This window comes from Bos javanicus, chromosome 8 (assembly GCF_032452875.1).
Source record: "Bos javanicus breed banteng chromosome 8, ARS-OSU_banteng_1.0, whole genome shotgun sequence".
NCBI classification, from domain to species: domain Eukaryota; kingdom Metazoa; phylum Chordata; class Mammalia; order Artiodactyla; family Bovidae; genus Bos; species Bos javanicus.
This window is the reverse complement of record NC_083875.1, coordinates 69855133-69875521: the sequence shown is the minus strand read 5'-3', so window position 1 is coordinate 69875521 and position 20389 is coordinate 69855133. Positions and strand designations below refer to the sequence as shown.

Here is a 20389-nt window from a genome sequence, read left to right as displayed (position 1 = left end):
ACCCAGTCCCCTGGGAAGGAAACACTCTGCCCCTAAAGGGCAGGGAGCCTGGCCTGCCAGGCAGAGGGAGGGGCAGAGCTAGCAAGGGGGTACTTCTGATCCTCCTTGGGTGCCTTTGCATCTGCTCAGCTCCCCCGCACCCACCTCCCCTTCAAGCATTTCTACAGCCCGCACTGAGAGAGCACCACCGAGAGAGCACCGAGAGAGCACCCTAGTCAGGCCTGTGGCCACGCCCTGCCACCTAGTCTGGCCAGCTAAGGGCTGGAAGGGGGCTCCCTGGGCCCCTCCCCCAAGGAGCAGGCCCTACACCAATGGCACTCAGGTCTCTGAGTGAACTACTCCCCTCTCAAGAGCATTTGCGGCAAGGTGGCAGGAGACTGGCAGACCGGCAACCCCCACTCCCCTCCCAACATTCAGCAAAGACAGAAAGCTCTCCAACCCAACCAGGCGACACCCCACCCCCTACAACCCACCATCATTGGGACTTCTGGCCAGCATAGCTAGGGGAAGGGGGCTACTCAGTGATACCGTGGCTCACCCCAGCCCCTCAAATCAGAAGGAGGTAGATCAGACCAAACCCGGCTAGCCTTGGGGTCCAGCCCATTCTCCCACTGAACAAGGGGCCACAGCTGATCCCTCCCCAGGGACTCCTACCCCCACTCAGAACCTCACTTCTAGGCAGGTGCTGTGGCCAAAATGCCCACAGAGGAGAAGAGAGGCGGGGAGGGGAATGCGGGGGAGATGTCGGGGGTCCTGCCACCTACCTCTTCCCAGACACTGAGGCCCAGATGCTCTGAGGCCCCAAGCCGGCAGGGGCAGACGCAGATCCGGGGCTGCAGCTTTTGCTCAGAGTCCAGGTAATAGGAGACTCTTCCAGGAACCCAGCGTGCTCTCCCGGAGTACAAATAACCAGATAAAAGCCGGCTTGGGGTGGGCGAGTGGGTGGGGAGCTGGTGAAGGAGGGGACCTACCCTCTGGGCCTCCACTCCTCACCCCCACCCTACTCCTCCGCTGATCCCGGATCTCGATCCCTGGCCAGGCAAGAGGGCGTGTGCACGGGTGGGCAGGCCAGGCAGACGGCGGCAGGGCGGGCCGCAGCTCCCCACTCCTGCACCCTCCCCACCTCCAGCTGATAGCGTGTGGCCGCTGGCCTGCGGGTGTGTGTTTGTGTGTCGGCTCTTCCACCTCGCTTGCTCGCTGCAGCTCAATCCATTTCAGACAAGAGGAGCATTAACCAGGCATCATGACGAAGCAGAATCGGAAGCAGACACGGCCAGCCGCTGGCCTTTTTCCCTTTCCCACACCCACCCCCTGCCCAGCAACACTCACGCTCACACACACAGCCCCTCGAGCCTCCTAAACAGCCAGTGTTTGTGTGGGGGACAGGGGAGGGGGCTCTACTGATCACAGAAGGGGTGACGACACTTGGTTTCTCCAAGCACCTGTCTCTCCCACTCATCACCCACCACCAGCCTGGCCTCTGGGGTCCCAGCCTCCCCCTCCCCGCCCCCACCCCCAGGGTGTGAAAGCCCATAGATGGCGAAGGGGAGGGGTGTGTGGGCTGGATGCCAGAATTGGTTACCCGAGGATTAACCCTCTCCTGGGGAGGACAGAATGGGAGGATTCAGGAGACCAGGTCCTCAGGACAAGAGACCAGGTTGGCCCTTCCATAACCCAAATCTCTGGGGGATAGAGCACAGCGGTGGTTAGTGGGAAGTAAGCAATTCTCTCTCCAGGGCAGGGTCTTCAAAAGAGAAGTTCTTGCTAGGGCATGCCCAGGCCCCTGCGTAGAACTGTGGGAACAGAGACACTGGGAAAACCACCCCCCACTCTGGGACCCTGTCATTGGCCTTTTGGTTCCCTCTGGGCTCAGCGCAGAGTCTGGTTCACGTGTGACCCCCCGGAGCAGGTGAGGGAGACCTGCCAGCTGACCCTGGCCCTAGCCCTGCCCCTCTCCACCTCTGTGCACTTGCCTACCTAGGCAGTCCTTACCGTTGCCCTGGTAACCACTGCCCACAGCCGTTCAGCTGATGCTATCAGCTGTCCTTGGGGAAATCCAGAATCTGGGGAGGGGGCTCTGGGGTAACAGAATGGAAAAATCACAGGGGGAGGGTCGTGAGGGGACAGGTGAGAGTGTGCTCTGGGACTTCTTTCTCAAAGAGAGTAGGGCAGGAGAGGACAGGTAGGGACAGGAAGAGAGAGATGTGTCTGGGTTAGTGGGAGACAGAGAAGAAAGAATCCTGAAGGATGGGCTCCAGAAAGAAAGAAATTAAGACGACAGGTCGCTGAGTGGCTGAGGAAGAGTGGAAAGAATCTGGGCTTAGCTGTTGGATGTACCGCGGAATGGGAAGACAGGGAGAAACACAGGATCCATGGAACCATGAGAAAAAGACCAGGAGATGCTGCAGGAAGAGGTGCACCTGTGATGTGGCAGGAGCAGGCCACACACCCAGCAGAGGGGAACAGGCCTTTCTAGACAGCCAGCCTGGCCTCTCAGCTTTCTGACCCTGCAGCCCCACCCTTACTGCCCTGGCCCCACCCTAGTCCTGCACAGCCTCCGTCTCCCACTCCAGGAGACCAAATGTCAGATAGCCCTTTAGAATTCTTCATTTTTTCCCACTACTTCGGCTCCTTCTCTGTTTTCATGTGCTACCCCCTCCCCCAGACCCCATTCCAGGAGATTCGCCTTCCGGTGCCAGGGTCCCCAGAGGTAGGACTGGAATGAGCTGTCACCAGGAAAGACAGCTGGGGCCAGGGGCCTGGAATGAGGTGGCTCAGGAGGAATGGATAGGAGTGGAGCATTCCCCAGGGAAAAAAAGCACACTGGATAGAGAGTAGGGGGGCCGAAGGGAAAGGGCAGGGGGAGGGGGAGGGGATGGGGGGGTCTCTGGTACCTTCAAGGGCCTGGGGCCTGGGGCAGGAGCACAGCGGCTTCCTCGGTGACATACACCTCCATCCCTCGGCGCATCTCCTCTCCGCCTCCCGTTGCCAAGACAACCTGCCAGCTCAGCCGAGGAGGCAGCAGCGGCAGGGAGGGGGGAGGAGGCGGCTGTGACTCCTATTGCCTCCTCTTCGGTGATGGAGGGGGCCTCAGTGCTGGGGTGGGGGTGGGAGAGCTTCAGGAGCCCCACCACTCTCCCCTTCCCTCTCCTTCCATAAGGCTCTGGGATTGGCTCCGGGCGGCCTCAGGAGAACCTTAATTCAGGGCCAGATAACAGGCCCGTCTTGGGGAGGGAGACGGCACTGGGCAACATCCCCCAGTGGAGAAAGCTCAGCTTGGAGTTGGGAAGAACGGTAGGAACAAGGGAGGGATGGCTTCTGTTGAAGGGTCAGAGGGCGGCTTCTGGCAGGAAGGAGAGGTCCTGGGTGTGGGTGGGGCTGGGCACACAGGCCACAGGGCTCAGAAGCCTCCCGGTGCCACCCCTCCACTGTCTCTGAGCACCTCCTCCCAGCCATAGATCCTCTCATTCCCCCGACTGAGAGGAAGGTCGGAACTAGAAAGAGAGCTCTTTCATTCCCAAAGGGCCCATCCCCACTGTCCCTCAGTCCGTAGGAATGTCCATCCAGGGGCAGGCCAATACCATGGGTGAAACTCTCCCGAGGGCCAGCCCTGGAGCCGAGGGGACTGCGGAGTTAGGGCTCCCTCTGTCGACCCGAGGCTTGGTAGCTGTCAAGGTCATTCCTTGCTGAGGGATCCTGATGTGTGTATGTGTGTGTGTATGTGTGTGTGTGTGTTGCGAGGGCACAGCCAGGCCAGAAGGCCCTTCCCTCGTCTGCCTCCCTTCATCTCTGGTCTTGCCCTACGGGGAGACTTGCTCTGCCTCTAGCCCTCTCCTCTTGGGGAGGCCCCAGACTCCTCAAGGCCAGCAGAATGGTCCAATCTTCCCCCTTGCTTGCTGGTCACCACATCAGGCTGGGAGGAGACTGGAGGCAAAAGCTTCAATCCCAAAGCAAGCACCCCTGAACACCAGGTTACCTGTGAGCTGGGCCCGGGCAGGATTCCTGGGCACCTCCGGGCTGCACCCAGGAGGCTGCTAACAGGAGGAGCAAGCTTACCTTTAGGCTCAGCAGTGCCTCAAGGCCTTGAGGATGGGTGCTGGAGTCCACAGAAGGGGATGGGGGCTCCTGCCCCTCTCAGGAGGGTGGTCCCAGGCCCAAGATACCTAGTTCTTGGTTCTTTCCCCAGCAAGGTCACTGGTGCCAGCTGTCCTGACTGGATGCTGGCCCTGCAGCCTGCCCCTTCCCTGGGGCCTATGCCCTCCTCTGGTCTCACTCCAGTACCCCTTGCCCCGCCCTCTGCATGACCTGCTGAGGAGGTCTAAACATTAACTCCTGGAGAGGCTAGCTGGGCCCGGAGGTGGCTAAGAAGGGCCAGTGCCAGAGAACTGGACCAGTGGAACAAAAAGAAAGACAAGGGCCTCCGAGTGAGCCTTTCTCATCAGTTTGGAAGATACATCCCCTATCTCCAAGCACTGGACTGACTGTCAGACCCCAGAACCTTAGTCCCAGCGGCTGCCCCAGACCAGCCCCTCTCCTCCAGTCCCTTACCCCACAATTGCACCTGGTCACCTCCCTTCTCAAAGCCCCTCACCATCTCCTCCTGCCGCAGCAGAGACCTAATCTGTGGCTCAGTCCTTTCCTGCTGCTTCCTGAATGCAAACTTTCAGTGCCAGCCAAACCCATTCACTGCTCACAGCTCCTCCTTGCCCTGTAACAAATCTCAACATTTCCCTGTCTTGAAGCCCTTCTTCCCCTGCTGTTTTCACTCTCAATATTTCCCCCTTGCGGGTCCTCTTTGCTAAGAGAGATCCTGTTCATTCTTCAAGATCATGCAAACCCCAGCCCTTCCCAGCACTGCCCCCCTGTATACATCCCTGGAGCCACTGTGCCTGGCCAAGGAGTGGAGGACATCGCACTATAGATGTCACAGACAGGAGAGAATCTGGACTGTCCTCCTCCCTGGCTGCGGGCGTCGGTGAGTTAACATCTCAGAATCTGAGCCCACCCACACATGACATGGGAATAATCTCACCCACTAAATGAGGGGTTCCATGTGAGCTGGCCTTGTGTGCTGCCTGGCACATCTCTGGAGTTCAGTACCCATCAATGTCTTTACTTCCTCCCCTTTCACTCTTTGGGGATGTACCACCTTTTTTTTTTTTTTTTGGCACACTGGCATGTGAGATCTTAGTCCCCTGACCAGGGATCACACCCACGCCCCTGCAGTGGAAGCCCGAATCCTTAATCACTAAACCATTAGGGAATTCCCACGAATGTACCAAATGCCACTTTGCAATCTTTGGTACATCCATTAGGGGTAAGAGACAGATTCCCACAGTCCTTAAAGAACTGCCTTTTTATAGGTATAGCCTATGTGCTAAGTTGTTTCAGTTGAGTCCAACTCTATGACCTTGTAGACTGTAGCCCGCCAGGCTCCTCTGTCCACGGGACTTCTCAGGCAAGAATACTGGAGTGGGTTGCCATGACCTCCTCTAGGGGATCTTCCCAACCCGGGGATCGAACCTACATCTCTTACATCTCCTGCATTGGCAGGTGGGTTCTTTACCATTCCGGCCACCTGGGAAGCCCCATAAGTTTATTCACCACCGCCTCAATTAAATTTTCAGCATCTTGAGTTTGACAGAGGATGACACACTGTCCTGTCCATCTTTTTAGTAACTGAAGGACTAACACAGCGGTTGTATGTTGTAGGAAATACATAAATATTTGGATTAACTGCTTAGGGCCCCTCCTGCTCAAGTCCACCTAAGGATGGAGCTTAGAGGCAGGATTCTGACTCCTGATTCCACCTCCACCTTCAGGGACCACAAGGTGCTGGACTTCTTTCTGGGTCTCCAGTTGGTTTATTTCTTCAATAAATACTCTGTGTAACATACAGTGCTGGGTATTATGGGGGAGCCAAAGACTGACTAAATCTACATCGGAGTCCCTTGTTGTCCCGCAGAACCATGACACGAGCATAGTAAGTACAGTTCTGGAAAAGCCGTGATATGTGCCCTAAAGCCAGGGCAAGTTTATGGCCAGAGGAACCAGGGACAGCAGAGATGGCCACTGTCCCTGGGGGAGTGAAGGGCATCTGTGGAGCTGAGGAGATGGCTGTGGTCTGGACATGCCAGCATGCTGGCGAAGGGTATCCTGGGCAATGGGAAACTCATGAGCAAAGATGGGTCCAGCGGGAATTCCTGGGCAATTCAGTGGTTGGGACTCTGCCCTTCTACTGCAGAGGGAAAGAGTTTGATCCCTGGTCAGAGAACTAAGATCCCACAAGCTGCGTGGCATGGCCAAAAAAAACCAAACAAGACAGGCTCAGTGTGCCTGTTGGATGGCAAGGGTTGTAGTTTTGCCAGCATTGTTGAAGGGGAGCTGGAAGGATAGGGCTGAAGGGGGGGCCTGGGCAGGACTGGGCAGGGGCTTGCAAGCCATGCTGAGTCTGCTAGAGATGGTGTGATAGAGGCAGAGCTGTGGTGTAAGAGAAAGCAAGGCGAGTTGAACAAACTATGTGATGTCCTGAGGAACCTGTGTGTAGGAGAGAGACCATGTGGAAAGCCATTGCAGTCACTGAGACAGAGCTCAGTGTCTCTGCACCTTGGGAAGTCCAGCCAAGGTGCAGAGTTTGGTGGAGAAAGCAGCTGGGTGCAAGGCTGACACACTGGTTTTCTCAGAAAGAGACAGGGGAATAAGAGAATGGTGCAAATCTCAGGGCACGTTTCTATGAAGCAGGGCCAGGAAAGAAACAGTCTGAGAAGGAGAGAAGGAAGGAAGGAAGGAAGGTCTGGAGGGGCCGGGGAGGAAAGAGCTTCCAGGACAGGTGATCCTTCCAGGTGTCCAGGGTAGTGAGACTGGGGCTGGGTGACTGGGAAGTCACAGCCAGGGGAGTCAGAGAGACTGAATAGACAGACATTAGTTAGAAACCAGCTTGGAGGGCTAAAGCGTGAGAGGATCTCTGCCCTGACTTCCTGCCTCAGCTGCCCTCTTGCCTCAGCTGGCTGTTTGGAGGACAGGACAGAAAAGGTGAGATCAATAGGTAGGCTATTCTTAGCCAGAGTTCTTGGGCATCCTAAACGGAGCACAGGATTTGAGGCCAGCTGCCACCAACCCCCTCCTGCCACACCCTCCCTGAAGCGGATGTGTTCAACTCACCCTAAGTGTCTTCCAACCCACCATGTCCATTCCCAACCCTCACACTGGCTTGGAATACTTAGCGCACCCAGAAGCAACCAGAGCTGCTGCAGCCATCGGAGGTCTGTGGGAATTCTCCTTCAAATTCCTGCCACAGTCACAGATACTTTCAATCCCACCTCTGCAACCCCCCCACGCCCCCACACCAGGTCCCATTATTAGAGACCCATTCCTTTGCTTTCTTCCTTTTAGCATCTTGGAAATCACTGCCAAGTAGGAGGGAATGAGTTGAACATACTCTTTTTTCTCCGCACTCTCCGTATCTCTACAGAGCATGAAGAGCCCCCCCCCACCCCCCACCGGTGCAGAGCCTGCACTCCGCAGAGGCACGAAAAGGTGTGGTGAGATGGCTCCAAGGGCCCAGCCAGCCGGGGACTCATAACCACAAGTGGGGGCGAGACCTGCCAGGCTTGGGGTGGGGGTGGGGCTAGGGCACTGTCTGAGGTGGTACAGGCCTCCCCAGCTGCCTTCCTCTCTCTCCCTTCCCCGTTCCCTGTCCCTCCCCGTCAGGTCTCACCACCTCAAAAAGCAAGAAAGGAAACAGTGAGGGCTTTCTGGAGCCGGCCCCCAGAGGCCTGTCTGAGCTGGGGAGGTCACAGAGAGGGAGGGAGGGGCCGGAGAAAGGCAGAGAAGAAAGGGGAGGCAAGACAAAGGGCCCCGTGCACCTTTGAAGCTCTCTCTAACCCCAGCCAGGGAGTGGTGGGGGTGGGCCTGAGAGCCCGGCTGGGGGGAAATGGTCCAGAGTTTTAAAGAATGTCTCAAATTCCTGCGGAAATCAGAGGGATTGTAAGAACTCCCCCTCCCCAGCACACCTCCTTCTCAGCCCCCTCCCTCAGCCCCCCAAATCCAGTCTTCCACACCTGGGGCCCCAACCCTTTGTCCTCAGGTAATTGCGGGGCGTTGCCCCTTCCCTGAAAATCCCATTGAACTCGCCTGTTAGTGCAGTAGTTCCAGACCACCCTCCCTACTCTCCCCCGCAGAAAACGACCCCTACACGTTTCCCGCAGTCCCCGCCAGGATTAAGACTCTTTGTGATTGGGGGGGAAGAGGAAAAAGCAACCTAGTGAAAAGCAATTATGACAAGCTGGAGGGAGAATGGCTTGGGGACCTCCCTCTTGGCTATGGCAGTCTAAATTCCCCAGGAGTTGGGGGTGTCAGCCTGGGCTCCAGTTCTCACCCAGGGAAAGGTGACTGATCCCCCCCACCCCCATCCACTTGGACCACACTCCACTCACCTCCCCTTTTGACTAAACCAGCTCCCATCCCCCACCCACTTTCCATTCTTTCCTTATTTTTAGGCCACTGTTGGGAGAAGAGGGGGAAAAAGGGATGTCTTTCATCCTTTCTTCTCTCCCCGAAATCCACACCCCCTCTCCTCTTAACATTTTCGCAGAAAGGGAAGGGAAATTGAGGCTGGCGGAGCGGGAGGCGGGGGGGGAGGTCCATCCTCAGAAGAGAAGGCTCATGGAAGTGTTCCGAGAGAAGAGCAGAGAAGGGGCCACATAGCTAGGAAGGGCCTCCCCCCTTGACAAGATTAAAAGCCGTGGCAAAAGAGGAAAGGGGCGGGTTTTATGGCCTCTTAGTTCCACTCCCCAAATGCACACCTGGAGGCGTCTGGAAAGCCCACCAGAGGAGCTCGGGGCTGGGAGGAAGGCGGGGGAGGACTGCCCCTGCCGCCCGGCACACCCCGCCTTCTCTAGCCTCAGCCTTTAATCGCCTTTTCCCCCAGGTGTGGCCCCCGCCCTGCCCCCCGCGGGGACCTGGGCGCTCGGGACGCGGGCTCGCCTTCCCTCCCCTTCTGCCCCTCCGCGCTCCTCCCCCACCCGACCTCCTCACCGGAAAAAAGCAATCTGGCGCCCGGCGAGGAGGCTGCAGCGCCCGCGGCTGCCCGGCCAGCGGCCTCGGGCCCCGGTGGCTCCGGCCGGCCCCAGGATTGGGGTTTCTGCGCCCCAGCAGGTCGCACAGGACGCGCGGTGCCAGCCAGGAAACTCGAGCCCGCGGAGGAGGGGCGCGCCGTGGGCCGCCAGCCTCCCGCGGGGTGGAGGTGCGGGGCCTGCAGGCCATCCCTCCCTCTTGGCTGCCCCTGTCCGTGTCCCCTGCCCCTGCGGGGACGTGTGGGGCCCAGCCGGCCTCCACCTGTCGCACCACGCCCGGGCCTGTGCGCTCGCCTCCTCTCCTCTCGGAGAGAAGTTTGTCCCAGTTTGTCCCCAGTTCAGTTTTGCCGTTCCCCCGCGCCCCTTCAGATAACCTGTTTGCAAGAAAATGGTTTTATTCCGGGGCTGAGAGTTGAGGGATGGGGGTGCAGGCCTGGGTAGTGGAATGTGAAGAATGGCCAGCCCTCTTTTTTTTTTTTTTCTCCCTCTTTTTTTTTCTTCCTACCGTCTGGCCAGGAGGAATTCGGAGGCTGGGGGCAGACTGAGGGAGACGCGGGGAGGAGAATTTGAGGAGCCTTGAATCCGCTGACTTTCCCATTCGGTTCAGGGAGCCTGACTTTTCTACCTTCCTTCCCGGGGGCCCGCCCCACCCTCAGGGGAGACTCCAGCGTGGGCCTCGGGGAGCCGCCCTAGTTAGTGGCAGTCCTGCCCCTTTCCAGCGGGGGTGGGGTGGGAGGGTGGCTGTGATGCTCGGTGGTCCTCAGCATCCCCCTTGGGGGCTCTGGCTCCCCGGCCCCCACCCCCAGCCCAGTCTTTGGATTAGGAAGGGAGGGGAATGGGAAAGCCCGAGAGTGAGGGGCGGTAGCCCCGGTCCCCACTACGTCAGGGGCTGTGGCCTCCGCGTGCGCTTGGTCCGCCGGGTGGGGGCCGAGCCCACGAACTCAAACTGCTTCTGCCTCTCGGCGTGGTTGGGGAAAGGCAGCTGGCCCTGGTAGAGGCGCTTGATGAAGTGAGCTTCTCGTTGGTTCTGGCGGCTGCGGGAGGCCTGACGGGGCCGACCCTGCCGTGTGAAGGCCATGAACCAGCCCTCGTGCCGGGCATTCTGGAAGGCCGTGTAATTGTTCTCCAGCACGATCTCGGTGAACACGCAGTCTTTGCTCTTCCCGCTGGGCTGCCGGGGGTAGGAAGGAGAGAAGGGGAGTTTGTCTGCCCACCCTGGCTGGCGTCTGCCTTATGGGCCTGTGTTATAGGACCAAGGAGAGAACCACAGAGACTGGGAGCCCAAGAATGTCTGCCTGGGGAGGTGGGCACCCTTGATGGAGAGGCAGAGGTGGAGGGAGGAACAAACTTTGCTGATGTCGGATCTGAACTTAAATACAACCTTGTCCTTTAAGTTGTACACCTTGAGCAAGGTATGTAGCCAGACTGAGCCTTGGTTTATCCAGCTGGGTGTAATGATCAAGGTAACTATGCAGTTCAGTGCATACTCAGTGGGCACTCCTAAAGCAGAACAGTCCTCGATCTGGGTGAATGGTGTTGGTGGGTGGAGGGAGGGTAGGCAACAGTGTGATGGAAAGAAGGGGTAAACGTGTGTAGAACACCATGTCAAGAACCAGGCATCCACCCATCTGGCTCTGTAGATAATCTTGACACTATGCCCATTTTACAGATGAGAAGACTGAGAATTGACAAAAATAAGCAAATATTTGAGAACAGCCAGAATCAGAATGCAGGATGGGCTGATGCAAAAGGAAATGGAATTCTCCCTGCACAACTCTGGACCCACCATTACAGAGAGAGTGACTAGCGGTTACACTAGTAGGTGGTTAGTATGAATTTTGCCACTTGGAGCCTGTGGACTGCACTTACCTTGGGCGAGGGTTAAGATGGGAACTTCTGGCCTTCTCAACACTGATCAGCCCTTAGCCCTCAACACGAGGGCTGGCACGTGATGTAGGTGCTAAAATTCTTCCTCACTATCCTGAGAAATTACCTCATAAACCAGAGCCAAGGATCCTTATGGATCAGCCAGTGTTCTCAGAGGGCTTCTAGACCCACAGGGACTAAAGGGATCAGAGAGAGGCTGAATGGTGGGGTGAGAGCAGAAGTCACAGTCCTGGGTGGGGCCCAACAGAGGGTGGTGGGATGCTGCGGGACCCGGCCTGCCCTCACCCCAGGAAGACGGACTCATCTGTTACTCCCTGTCCCCCAGGCCTCACCTTTCCGATGAGCTTGCCCCTCTTATTCATACAGATGTATTTCTCACTCTCAGCCCCCTTGATGCGCACCCGGCTTCCGAACGTGTCTGTCTCCACTATGAGCTTGGCTGTGGGGAGGGGGAGAAACCTCCGTCCATTGGGGCTGCCAGCCCAGGGGTGCAGCAGGGGGCCTGACTTCTGAATTTGGGTGGGGGTGAGGGGCATGGGGAGGCCCTTGGAGCAGGCGAGGCTAGACAGGGGTGTGGGTGGCCTCCCAGGAGGGCTGGGTCTCACCGAACTTGTTGCCGTCCTCGGCGGTGGCAGAGATGCGACGCCCGGTAACCTGCACATGCTTGCCGCTGGTCCGGCTGTAGAGCTGGTACTCACGGATCTGCCGCCGGCTCAGCTGGTCAGTCATGGCGCCCTGGTCCCTCACGTACTGGTTAAAATTAGGAGACGGGTGATTCTCCCCCTTTGCGGTTACCAAGGGAAAAATAGTGTCAATTTGCTTTGGGTGACACCACCGCAGGTCCATCCGGGGGAGGGGTGCGGAGGTGAGTGTGGTGGGGGCAGGTCATTTGCCCTGTGAAGTAGGGGGGGTGGGGGAAGGGGGCACTTGGCCGTGACCTTCCCAGGCCAGTGTGTAAGCCAGTCATCATGACCTCTTGGGTCCTCATCTGCCCTGAAGCAGAGGACTGGTAGCTGCCCAGGCTCAAGGGACACTTGGGGACACAGTTCAGGTCTGGAATGGTGACCCTGGGAGCTGGAAGGAAGCTTCAAGCTGGTGCTATATGATCTCCATGATCTAGGGAGGAGGTGCATGGGGCCACATAGCTGGTTAGTGACAGACCCCTGCCCTGCCTCTAGGATGGGAGCTTGTGCCTTTTCCAAAATGTCAGGGGCTTGGTTCTGTTAGCCAGGGTGACCAGATTTCTCCCCAGTCCTCTGCACAGCCCATGCCTAGCACATGCACACACATAGATGTGTGCACGCTCCCACACATGTATGTGCACACACAGCAGCTGGTCTATGGACCATTGTGGGGACACTAAGACTCTTCTCTGTAGCTCCTGCTGGGCCCCTGGAAGCATTTCTTTTACACCTCTTTACACTGCTAACCAAGAACTCCTGAGCTCACACCCATCTCCCCTGGCACTCCCCCTGGGTGCTCAGGGCCCTTGGAGAAGCCATTGCCCCATCCAGCATTCCTCCCTGCTCTAGGGTTGAGAGGCCTCCTTCGTGGAAGAAGGCAGAGAGGTACTATCAGTGGGGGCCCAGGGGATGTTCTGGGAGGCCGCCTGCCAGGCGGGGGTGATACTGCCTCCCACTGCTTCCCCAGCGGGGAAAGGGGCTGTTGCCACCATGCATTGTGCTCCATACAAAGCCAGGACAAGTGCCTTCTCCAGCATGGTCTCTCCTTATCCATCTGCAGCGCTGAATGGGAAAGAAGCAGACCACTTCCTGCCTGCTCACTCTCCGGCAAGGTGCACACCTGGATGACATTTCCCAGCTGACAGCTCCGGCTCTAGCTCTAAAATGTTTCTCCACATGGATCCTGCTGGCCTGTGCTGGGACAGCCTTTCCATGCCCGATTCCTGAGTCCACCTTGATCCCAGCTCAATCGCAACCATCTGGACAGAGCTAGACCCCTCAGCCCCCACATCTGTAAGGGGCCTGTATCTCCTGGAGGAAGGGGTGGGAAGTATCAGCTTGGAGGAAGCGAGAGGTGAGGGAGCAGCTCCAGGCTGACAGCAGAACCTTCGGGAACCTGCGCAGGGTTAACCCTTCATGTGTGTGTGTCACTGCCCAGGGCAGACCCCAGCTCCCCACAGCCCGGGAGTGTTGCCACGACCCCAGCCCGTGAGAGCAGGGTCTGCCCATCCCACTTCGCCACGGCCCTGAGAAAACCTGAGGCCAGCATTTGGGGTGGGGGACCTGCCTTCCGTGCCAGGGGGAGGGGGTCCGGCCCGTCCCCAGCCCCAGCCTCCTGGCCCAGGTTCAGACCCTCCGCCCCTCTTGGCGGGCAGCCTCCTTCTGTCTGTCTGTTCCAGGTCAGGAGCAGAGAGGGGGCCCCCTCCCCCAAACCCCCTCCTCTCCCCATCCCCCTTCTAGCCCTGCACAAAAGCAGCCCCACGCCCCCCCAACAGCCCACAGCCCACAAGTCGCTCTCCCCGTGGGACCTGGCCTGTCCCTTTCATGTTCCCGCTGCAGGGTGGGGGTGTGGGGGACCTCCCCTTCCCCTGCCGCAGACAGCTGCTTGTCAGACGGCTCCTCAAGCATGGCTGTGGTCCGGCCTGCTGGCCCCCCACCAAGGGGGGCGAGGGGGCACTTCAAGGGGGAAAGGACAGCTTTGCCACCTTCCTGGAGTCCTGAATGGGGCCTCAGCCAGGCCATAAACGCCTTGGCCAGCCGCACCATTGTGCTAATTCCCCCTCCTGAACAGGTTGGGCCCACCCCCAGCCCCCTCCTGGCTGGGCTGGGGGCTTTCTTCTTGCTCTCCCTGGATGTGTGAAGCAAAAGGCCTGGAACGGGGGCTAGAGCAAAAGGGGGAAGGAAAAGGGGGGGTGTCTCTCTCTCTCCCACCCCCCCACCGCTTCAAAGGCAGCCCCTTTCCCTCGCTCAGAGAAAAGGCATTTACCTTCAAAAAAAGTCCCCACTGGCTATGAAGGGAAGCCGGCCTCTGGCCTGGGAAAGCCAAGAGATGTCTCCCCAGAGCGGTTCTGGACCAGTGCATTTTAATAGCTGCACTTTTATGGAGGATCACAAAAAGGGACCGAGCCTCGCACGGGGGCTGAGGCTGGGGGGAGGCTGACTTGGGGTTGGGGGGTGTGGAGAAGCAAACCCTTGAATCTTGTGCCATACAAACCTCTGGGCTTGACCTCATTGCCCTATAGGTAAGGAGTCGCCTGCCCTGGCTGGGCATTCTGAGTGCCCACGAGATGCCCCCCAGGACTATGACTGGCAGGACATCTGTGTTGGTGGGAGTGGGGTGGGGTGCGTGGTGCACACAGGTGGTTTTGCATGGAAACCTGTCCTTTCTGGGGAACTTGCAAGTATTGATACAAGCCTCACCTGAGCCATCACCTCCGCCCTCTTCCGACCACTCCCAGGCTCCATCCCTCAGGTTTGGCTGCCCCTGTGCATTTAGCCTTAGGGGGAACCCAGTGTGGAGGGATGGAGGGATGGAGGGAGCGGAAGAGACCCCAGGGGAACTGGGCTGAAATGAAAACGTCTGTCAATCCCCAAATCTCCTACCCCATGCCATTCCAGCCCCCCAAACCTCAGAGTCTCCTGCACCGGGAAGAGGCTAGGATATGCCTCTGTCCACCGAAAGGAGACTGCACCCCCACCCCCGCATTGGTAGGGTGAGAGAGATGGGAAAAAGCTAGGTGGGGGTAGTGGGGGGATGCCCACCTACCTGAGTTTGACAGCAGAGAATCAGCAGCTGCAGGCACCTGTGTGGGAGACAAGGTGGACCTGGTTGTGGGTGCCAAAACAGCCAGCCCAAGGGTACACCAGGTGCCCACCCCGCAGTCCTCGTGGCAGTCCCGGGACCATTAAGTCTGCCCCCAAGGCTGGAAATGGCAACAAGACAGCGGGGTCGAGAGCAGTGCACTTACAGTGTGAGGTTGGGCAGCAAGCGGGCGGCTCCCATTGCCGGAGAGATTTCTTGGGGCCGTTTGCCCTCCTGCCCCCAAAGTCAGGAGCAGATGTGGGCAGTCCCCAGGGGCAGAGTCCCAGAGAAGCCAAGGTCTCTTCTAGCCACAGGTTTTCAGTGGAGAAGAGGAGAGGGAGGGGAGGAGGAGAGAGGGGCGGAGAGGGGAGGGGGAGGAGGGTATAATTGGGAGACTGAGGTGTGAGGAGTCCACCTTCCCTGCAAAGCAGCCACTGCCGGGGCGCTGCCAGCCTCTGGGGGGGCTACCCAAGCGCAGAGGATGGAGCTGATGGGGGCTCCTGGATCAGGCAGACAGGCTCCTGCGTTGTTCAGACCCTCAAGGACCTCAACGGCAGGGCCCCTCCTCCTCTCTCCTCCTCCTGGCCCACCTCCCCAAGGGTGAGCCACAGGTATCAATCAGTCCAGGCCTGGGGTCGCTGATTCTGGCTCTCTGGGTGGAAATTACCAGGAGCAGCCTTAAAAGGAGGAACCTCCCTCCAGGGGGCAGGAGGTGGGCTTGGCTAGGCGCTTCCACTGCCTCTGTCACCCCTTGCTCCCCCTATCTGCTGTCTGGTCACCGGGAAGGAGGGGTTAAGGCTCTCCAGACTAGCAGCAAATAGGGGGTGCTCCAACTTGGGAGCCAGGGGCAGGGAGACCGCACAGCTGGGGCTCTGGGTGGATCCCCTGGAGGAGAGCAGGCATCAGCCACTTGCCTCTGGGTCTCCGCAGTTTCCTCTGAGAGATGGGCACAGTGATGCCTCGGGATGTTAGAGGACCCAGTGAGATGGTCACGCTTAAGCAGAAGCCAGAGATATATTTTCTGGGCCCCAGTTGGCATTCCCCCCAGGCCAGAAGCCATCTCTAGTGCCTCTGGGAGCTGAGAGGAGCCTGTTGCCTCCTCCTCTCATCCCCCAGCAGCTGTCTGGGATAAAGTGCCCAGCAACCTCCCAGTGGTCCCACACTGCCCAGTACCATGCCAAGTATCACCCCATTCTGCAGGTGAGAAAACTGAGGCACAGGGATAGGTCATTTGTTCAGGATCACCCAGCTAGTCCCTGGTGGCTCAGATGGTGAAGAATCTGCCTGCACTGCAGGATACCCATGTTCAATCCCTGGGTTGGGAAGATCCCCTGAAGAAGGAAATGGCAACTCACTCCAGTATTCTTTCTTGGGAAATCCCATGGATAGAGAAGCTCAGTGGGCTACAGTTCATGGGGTCTCAGAGTCAGACATGACTGAGCGACTAACATGCATCCACATACCCATCTAGCAAATGATGTGGTCAGGTTTCCAAAGTCCCTGCTCTTTCTCTTCCACATGCATTCTTTCTACTGTGTCCACGCCCTCCCGGCCCAGCACAGCACCCATTCAAGATGACCCAATATCCCCGGTCCTGGAAGCTGATGAGCAGGGACTCTACACCAGGGTTCCTTCCCTGCAGAAGTTGGCTGATGGTGGCTGTGGGAGGGGGCTAGTGCTTAGGGGGCATCTCTGGGGGAAGCTCACACTTCAGCTCTAGGCTCCCTGGAAGTCACAGTGCCCCCAGGTTGGGAAGAGAAGGGGAAGTGCTGGCTGGGGATTTATTTACCTAAAGAGATGAGGCAGAGGGAGAAACTCTCACCTTCAGGCCTCCTTCTCACCTTCCTGAGCTGGAACAATCCACAAAGTTGTCTGCCACCCCTCCCCACTCACCAACAAGCAGGGACACCTCGGGTCCAACTCCATGCTCACTCCCAGCTCCACCCCAGGCGCCCCGCTGGGGGCTCAAGGGTGAGTTGAGCCTGAGCTGGCCTGGGTGGTGCAGTGTTGTCCCCGGCCCTGATGTCTCTAACTATGTGCCCCGGGTTGGACGCAGTCAGCATGCGTGCTTGCGTGCTCAGTCACCTCAGTCGTGTCCAACTCTTTGTGACCATATGGACTGTAGCCCACCCAACACCTCGGTCCGTAAGATTCTCCAGGCTGGAGAGGGTTACTGGAGAGGTTGCCATTTCCTCCTCCAGGGGATCTTCCCCCCGACCCAGGGATGGAACCCATGTCTCTTATGTCTCCTGTGTTGAGAGGTGGGCTGTTTACCACTTGTGCCACCTGGGAAGCCCTGGAAGCAATCAGAAAGAATGTCAAAACTGGAAGGGATCTTAAGAGATTCTTCATCTGGTCCCACCTCCTCATTCACCCGCGAGGTCCAGAGAGGGTCTCCCAGCTAGTTAGCAGCGCAGTACCTTAGACAAGGTGCCAATAGTCCCCCTGGTTATTTCCATTTTCCACATTGGCACCATCACTAGGGGCCCCATTTAAACTCTGTCTCTCCCACGGCAACATCCCGATTCTAACTCTCCACTGTGATTGGTGCCGGCTCCCTCTATGGAAGCCATGCCCTCATCCTCACCTGCTCTTACTCCCTGGAAGAATATTAAGAGCTACTTTCTTCTGACCTCAATCCCTAGGACTCACAGGTAAGAGCGGAGAGGCTTAAACTTGGGGTCTGAGGTGGTGGGGTAAGCTCGGGGAATGGAAGGCAGTGAGGAAAGCCGGGTGTGAGGAGTTCCATCCAGGTCCAAGGTCTCTGAGCCAGAGAGCCTGGTTCCTGTCAGTGGGGGAAGGGCCTGCTCTAACTGGCCAGCCCCCAGCCCAGCCTGGGTCTCCATGGTAACAGATGCCCGCTGTCAAGCTTGGCCTTGGGGCTCAGCCAGGGGGCTGGTGCCAGGGACTCTGGGGCACTGCTGGGTAGCCTGTTTGTGCTCTTCGTCCCTTCCTATTCTGCACCTGCAGGCCTGGTTTCTGACTCTGTTTGCTTCTTTACCCCATGGGAACCCTAGTGATGGGCCCCAAGTGAGGAATCTTTCAGGCCTAGCCTCTGAATTTTGTCCCTCTTCCCTGGCCCAGGTCGTTCCAGGCTGTGTGACCTGTGGCAAGTTCCTTCACCTCTCTGGTCTCAGCTTCCTAATTTTTCAAAAGGAAATGGCCACAAGCGATGATGTCAAAACTACCATCCATCACATCAGCTAAGAGGAAGGACACTTCCTGCAAAGGGTCAAGGGCTACAGGAATGAGGGAGAGAGAGGCAGAGACCCTCTTATGTAGTCCAGCCTGAGTCTACCTAAACTTTGACTTTCTCCCCTGATGCGAGGGAGCTGGGAGGGGCCAGAAGGGTAGAGTTCATTAACATTTATGGGGGGTGGCAGGAGGTGCTAAGGGGAGTGAGAAGTAGCCTGGGCCCTGGTGGTTAATCCCATCCCCTAGTGCCAAGTTCAACACCCCCCAGCGGGGACGTCTCACGCCTGCCACTAGCAGCCCAGCTTGTGCAGACAGGCGGCCACCTGCAGGCCTGCCCCTCGTCACCACCTGCTCGACCTCAGCCCACCCCTTTCCTGTTGACAAACAGAAGAGCTTGGGCTGAGGAAGGGTGAAGGGCAAAGGCCTCTGCAGCAATGCGGATCCCCCCATCTTTGCTATTTGATCCCCACCACCAGCCAGCACGTGGAAATCAAATATCAGCAGTCTAGCTGTTGACTGCCTGTGGCTGAGTCAGAGGAAAGGAGAACAGGGGCACTTGCCTGAGGCTGGAGCAGGGGAGAAGGCCCTGAGGGGAACATGGGCTTTGCTATAACTGAGCTCTGAAGCTGCCCGTCCTGGGCTCCAGTTACGCACGGACTCAACTCTAACCCCTGTTCTCAGTTTGAGACTTCCTAATGCCCTCCAAGTTTCATGTCTCCCTCTCACCCACAGGGTGGTTAAAAACAGGGCCAGACTATCTGAGCCTGAATCCTGGCTGTGTGACTTTGGGGCAAGTTAACCTCTCTGTACCTCACTTTCCACATCTGAGAAATGGGGCTAATAATACCCTCCTCTGGGCAGAGTAATGAGGATTAAAGGCATGAATCCACTGAAGGCACTCAGAGCAGTGCCCAGCTAACAGTGTCATCACCGCAATCACATCAGCCTTCTTTCTGCCCATATCTCTGTGCTTGTTCTGCCTCTGGCCCTTTGCACCCTCTGCTCCTGGGAATGTCCTTCTGCCAGCTCCACATGTACCCATCATCCCTTTCCTGTCCATGGTCTCCTTTGAGGCACCTTCTCAGATCTAACTAAACAGCCTACCCCCACCATAGAAATTAGCCTGTTCTACTTCCTCCACAGTGCTTGTTGGTCATTGAAATTACATTGTTGGCTCTTCATTTCCACTAGACTCTAGGCCACTTGAAGGAAGTTGTCTTGCCCACCCCATATCTTGGTGGCATGAGGCCACAGTCAGTGCCAGCTGCCTACCTGAAGCCAGACCTGATGTCCCCTGTCACTCTGGGTGACTGAGGTCAGTGCCCTGTTCTCCCTTGTTAGAAGGCAGGACAAAATTCACATCTGCCTCATGGGGTGTAGAAAGCAGAAGCAAGAATGCCAGCCCTGGACTTCCCTGGTGGTATAGTGAAGAAGAATCTGCCCGCCAATGCAGGGGACATGGGTTTGATTCCTGGTCCGGAAAGATCCCACATGCTGCAGAGCAACTAAGCCCATGTGTCTCAACTGCTGAGCCTGTGCTCTAGGGCCTGTGACCAGCAACTACTGAAGCATACATGCCTTAGAGCCCACGCTCTGCAACAAGAGAAACCACCGCAGGGAGAAGCCCGAGCAGGGCAACGAGAGGAGCCTCCACTGGCTGCAACCAGAGAAAAGTCCGTACAGCACTGAACACCCACCCAGCACAGCCAAAAAAAACAACGCCAGCCCTGCCCACCTCTACCTCTTTCTGGCATCAAGAGAAGCTGAATAGGGAGATGGAAGCCTGTCCTTCTGATGCAGGTGTTCAGAGACCTCTAGCCTCCTGGGACCCATACTTGGGGGGTCCTAGGGAGGGAGGGCAGAGCCAGTTCCCCATTGGTCTACTTCAGCCTGGCCAGTGGGGTGCCGATTTGAGGCAGGGAGCAGCTCAGAGAGGTTGTGCAAGTAGGCCCCAACGGGACAGCCACCTGCGTGTCACCATGGTTGAACCTGGCTCCAAAGTGGCTCTGCAGGCTGCTGGGAGCAGAAGCCCAGAGCCAGGCAATGAGTCATTCACCCCCCTTTCAATCCTCTGTTGGCCTCAAGCCAGCAATTTACTGAGCCCGTTCTTGTGGCTCTGGCTGCTGCCCTCAGGGAATGCTAGCCTGGGAGCTGAAAGTGTTCAATGCCCACCTTCTGGAAGAGACCTTCTATAGGCTTCAGGAAGCCTGCCTGTCTCCCTACTTGGGAGGTTCCCTTGAAGGTACAGACTGACACAGACCTTCACCCTGTGAGCAGCTCCCCTCAAACAGGACGCAGACCTGGGAGAGCAGGTCTAGGCCGGGCCCTTGAGATGCAGGCTGGCCCCTTCCTGGTGGGGGGTGGTGGGCAGCTATCACCCCTCAGTTGTGTATCTTGGACAGCCAGGCCCTGCCAGAAGGGACTATGGACGCAGAAAGACCCACCCCAGCTCTAGCTCCTTCTCCCAA

The 20389-nt window shown here is 57.8% G+C and overlaps 2 protein-coding genes across 12 annotated transcripts in view; both read right to left on the bottom strand.

Moving 5' to 3' along the window:
- DMTN (dematin actin binding protein) overlaps nucleotides 1-9333 on the bottom strand; it is a 32314-nt gene extending 22981 nt beyond the window's left edge. For 2 of the 10 annotated variants that reach the window (XM_061426939.1, XM_061426940.1), the window contains exon 1: nucleotides 2895-3039. The gene's annotated coding sequence lies outside the window, so the exon portion shown is untranslated. Of the gene's footprint in view, nucleotides 1-764; nucleotides 1254-2894; nucleotides 3040-4056; nucleotides 4238-9036 lie in introns of those variants that run through there. The other 8 variants (XM_061426934.1, XM_061426938.1, XM_061426941.1 and 5 more) reach the window with 7 other exon arrangements.
- An 88-nt stretch (nucleotides 9334-9421) lies between these two features.
- Nucleotides 9422-18458, bottom strand: FGF17 (fibroblast growth factor 17). 2 transcript variants are annotated; one of them, XM_061426954.1, is made up of 5 exons: nucleotides 14893-18458; nucleotides 14691-14727; nucleotides 11567-11744; nucleotides 11294-11400; nucleotides 9422-10245 (listed from the first exon to the last, which is right to left on the bottom strand). In XM_061426954.1, exons 1-5 carry the CDS (start codon nucleotides 14925-14927, stop codon nucleotides 9952-9954), a joined length of 651 nt encoding a protein of 216 aa, XP_061282938.1. In that variant the 5' UTR covers nucleotides 14928-18458; the 3' UTR covers nucleotides 9422-9951. The 2 variants fall into 2 exon arrangements, with proteins under 2 accessions (XP_061282938.1, XP_061282939.1); XM_061426955.1 differs by having other exon boundaries at nucleotides 11567-11711.
- Nucleotides 18459-20389: the final 1931 nt, after the last annotated feature.